Below are 1,910 nucleotides of genomic sequence, written 5' to 3' on the forward strand. Positions count from 1 at the left end.
ATGTTACAATAACTAATTACCAAGAATATAAGATAATTCCTTTAAGGAGGCTCTTACCTCGATCATAATATGACAGATCTTTATGAAATTAATATATGTTGTAAAGTGAACCACAACGGACCGATGCCCAAAACTTGAGCATAGGTTGACGATAAAAACTGTAAAAATATCAGTATTGAAATTCGCATTTTTAACACAGGGCATATGGTAAACACTAAAATTTTTACCGGAAGTGATGTATTTTCTTGGCAAGTTTGCGAGCCAGGTAAACAAAAAACTAAGGAATTGTAGTTAAAATAATAATCTTTCTAATGATAAGAAGAAAACTTGGTGTTGACGATTAGTTATAAAAGATATTGTAGTTTTAATATGACGTACGAGAGGTTAGGACGAATGATCTTCCGAGTGTCAAAATCGCGCGAAGTTTCAAATGTTGTATTACACGTAAATAAGTAAAATGCGTTTTTTAAACATCTTTTATTCATTTTATTAATTAAGTAAACAAGTAAATATTATATATATATATATTTATTTATAAATATATATAGTTATACATAAACACATCAACTATACTTATCATAATTTCTTAGAAAAATATTATTTTTCACAGCTTTCTTGCAGAGTAAATATATCACATATTTTGTCAATTACTCTCTTATTATTGGTAATTCTTGGTTTAAGTATTTAAATGGGTTGGCCCAATTCCAGCATCAATCATTCCTGTAAATAAATGTTGCGATTAATAATAGAGTAATTTTATGCATAAATTAAAATAATTATTTTCGTACCGAATGCTGCTTTTGTATTTACAATAAATCCTTCATTTCCAGGTAACTTATCATCGGTATTTACTGTTCTCAATCTCCCACATTGAGAACATTTGACCTTGAAAATACTTGCCAATCCAAAATTTTTTTCACTAACTGCATTATTTATTGATAATGCAATGTTGCAGCTAAGGCACCACAGTTGTTGTCCAAATACTTTTAAATTCACTATCCGTCGAGACCCTAATGAATCCTCTGCATGCAAACATTCCGGAGAATTGTTTTGTACCTATATAAACAATAAGTTTCAATTATTTGCCAATCAAACCTTGAAAATCAAAAAGTAAACAATGTTAATTATTCTTTCTAACCTCACTTGCACATGTCTTTTTTCTGCGCTGTATGGTAGCGGCATAATTATTCTCTCGCGCATTGACAACCTTTATTTTCGCGAATTTTCCTTTCATTTTCCCTCTCAGCATTCTCACGTTATATTTTTCTTTTGGCTCCATCTCTTCATCGCATCATTCGCTACAACGCTACACGGCTACACCTCACTTAGCTGCAGACTGCTACAGACGACGTTGTGACACGCGCATGTTCTGCTCTTTAGCACTGACGTAGTCAACTGACTTATTGTATAAATTTTAATATTTACACTAATAGAACATATAACTTACTCTTACACTATGTAAAAATCATTATTTATTTTTTTATTTAATTTTCCGATAATTTTATAACCAATTATTAATGATAATTTTTCGGTTGCTACATTGATTAGAGCAGCCGGGTAAGAGCCTCCTTAAGGCTCCTGGGCTACGTTCCAAAATTCACTCTAGTTAACTAAAATGCTATAGGCCTAGTTTACACCGATCTCTTGATACGCGTATCAAATAGTATATTTGAACTGATCAGCCAATAATCAGACTTATTTACTAGTTATTTACTATTTAATACGCGTATCAAGTGATCGATGTAAACTAGGTCATAGTGTACGTGACGTAAACTATAGATTTTAGTTACTCAGAGTGAATTTTGGAACGCAACCCTGGATGGTCAGCCGAGAACTTTGCGTTGACGGTGGCGCCGCCACTCTCTCCTCTCACTCTCTCCAATGGAGAATTCTGTCTTGTGACATGTTGA

General features: G+C 32.6%; 1 protein-coding gene across 1 annotated transcript; it reads right to left on the reverse strand.

Annotated features, from left to right (window-relative positions):
- Positions 1-30: 30 nt before the first annotated feature.
- On the reverse strand, positions 31-1,592 carry LOC112458933. Its single transcript, XM_025022770.1, has 3 exons — positions 1,139-1,592; positions 789-1,056; positions 31-720 (listed from the first exon to the last, which is right to left on the reverse strand). The coding sequence occupies exons 1-3, from the start codon at positions 1,277-1,279 to the stop codon at positions 677-679; spliced, it is 453 nt and encodes a 150-aa protein (XP_024878538.1). The 5' UTR covers positions 1,280-1,592; the 3' UTR covers positions 31-676.
- Positions 1,593-1,910: the final 318 nt, after the last annotated feature.

Source organism: Temnothorax curvispinosus, unplaced genomic scaffold (assembly GCF_003070985.1).
Source record: "Temnothorax curvispinosus isolate PA1 unplaced genomic scaffold, ASM307098v1 QBEX01009372.1, whole genome shotgun sequence".
NCBI classification, from domain to species: Eukaryota; Metazoa; Arthropoda; class Insecta; order Hymenoptera; family Formicidae; genus Temnothorax; species Temnothorax curvispinosus.

Coding starts and splice junctions, on each gene's coding strand:
- LOC112458933 (XM_025022770.1), bottom strand. CDS start 1,279: ATGGAGCCAAAAGAAAAATATAACGTGAGAATGCTGAGAGGGAAAATG. Junction 1,057..1,138: donor AAAAGACATGTGCAAGTGAG/GTTAGAAAGAAT, acceptor TTGTTTATATAG/GTACAAAACAATTCTCCGGA. Junction 721..788: donor AAATACAAAAGCAGCATTCG/GTACGAAAATAA, acceptor ATTTATTTACAG/GAATGATTGATGCTGGAATT.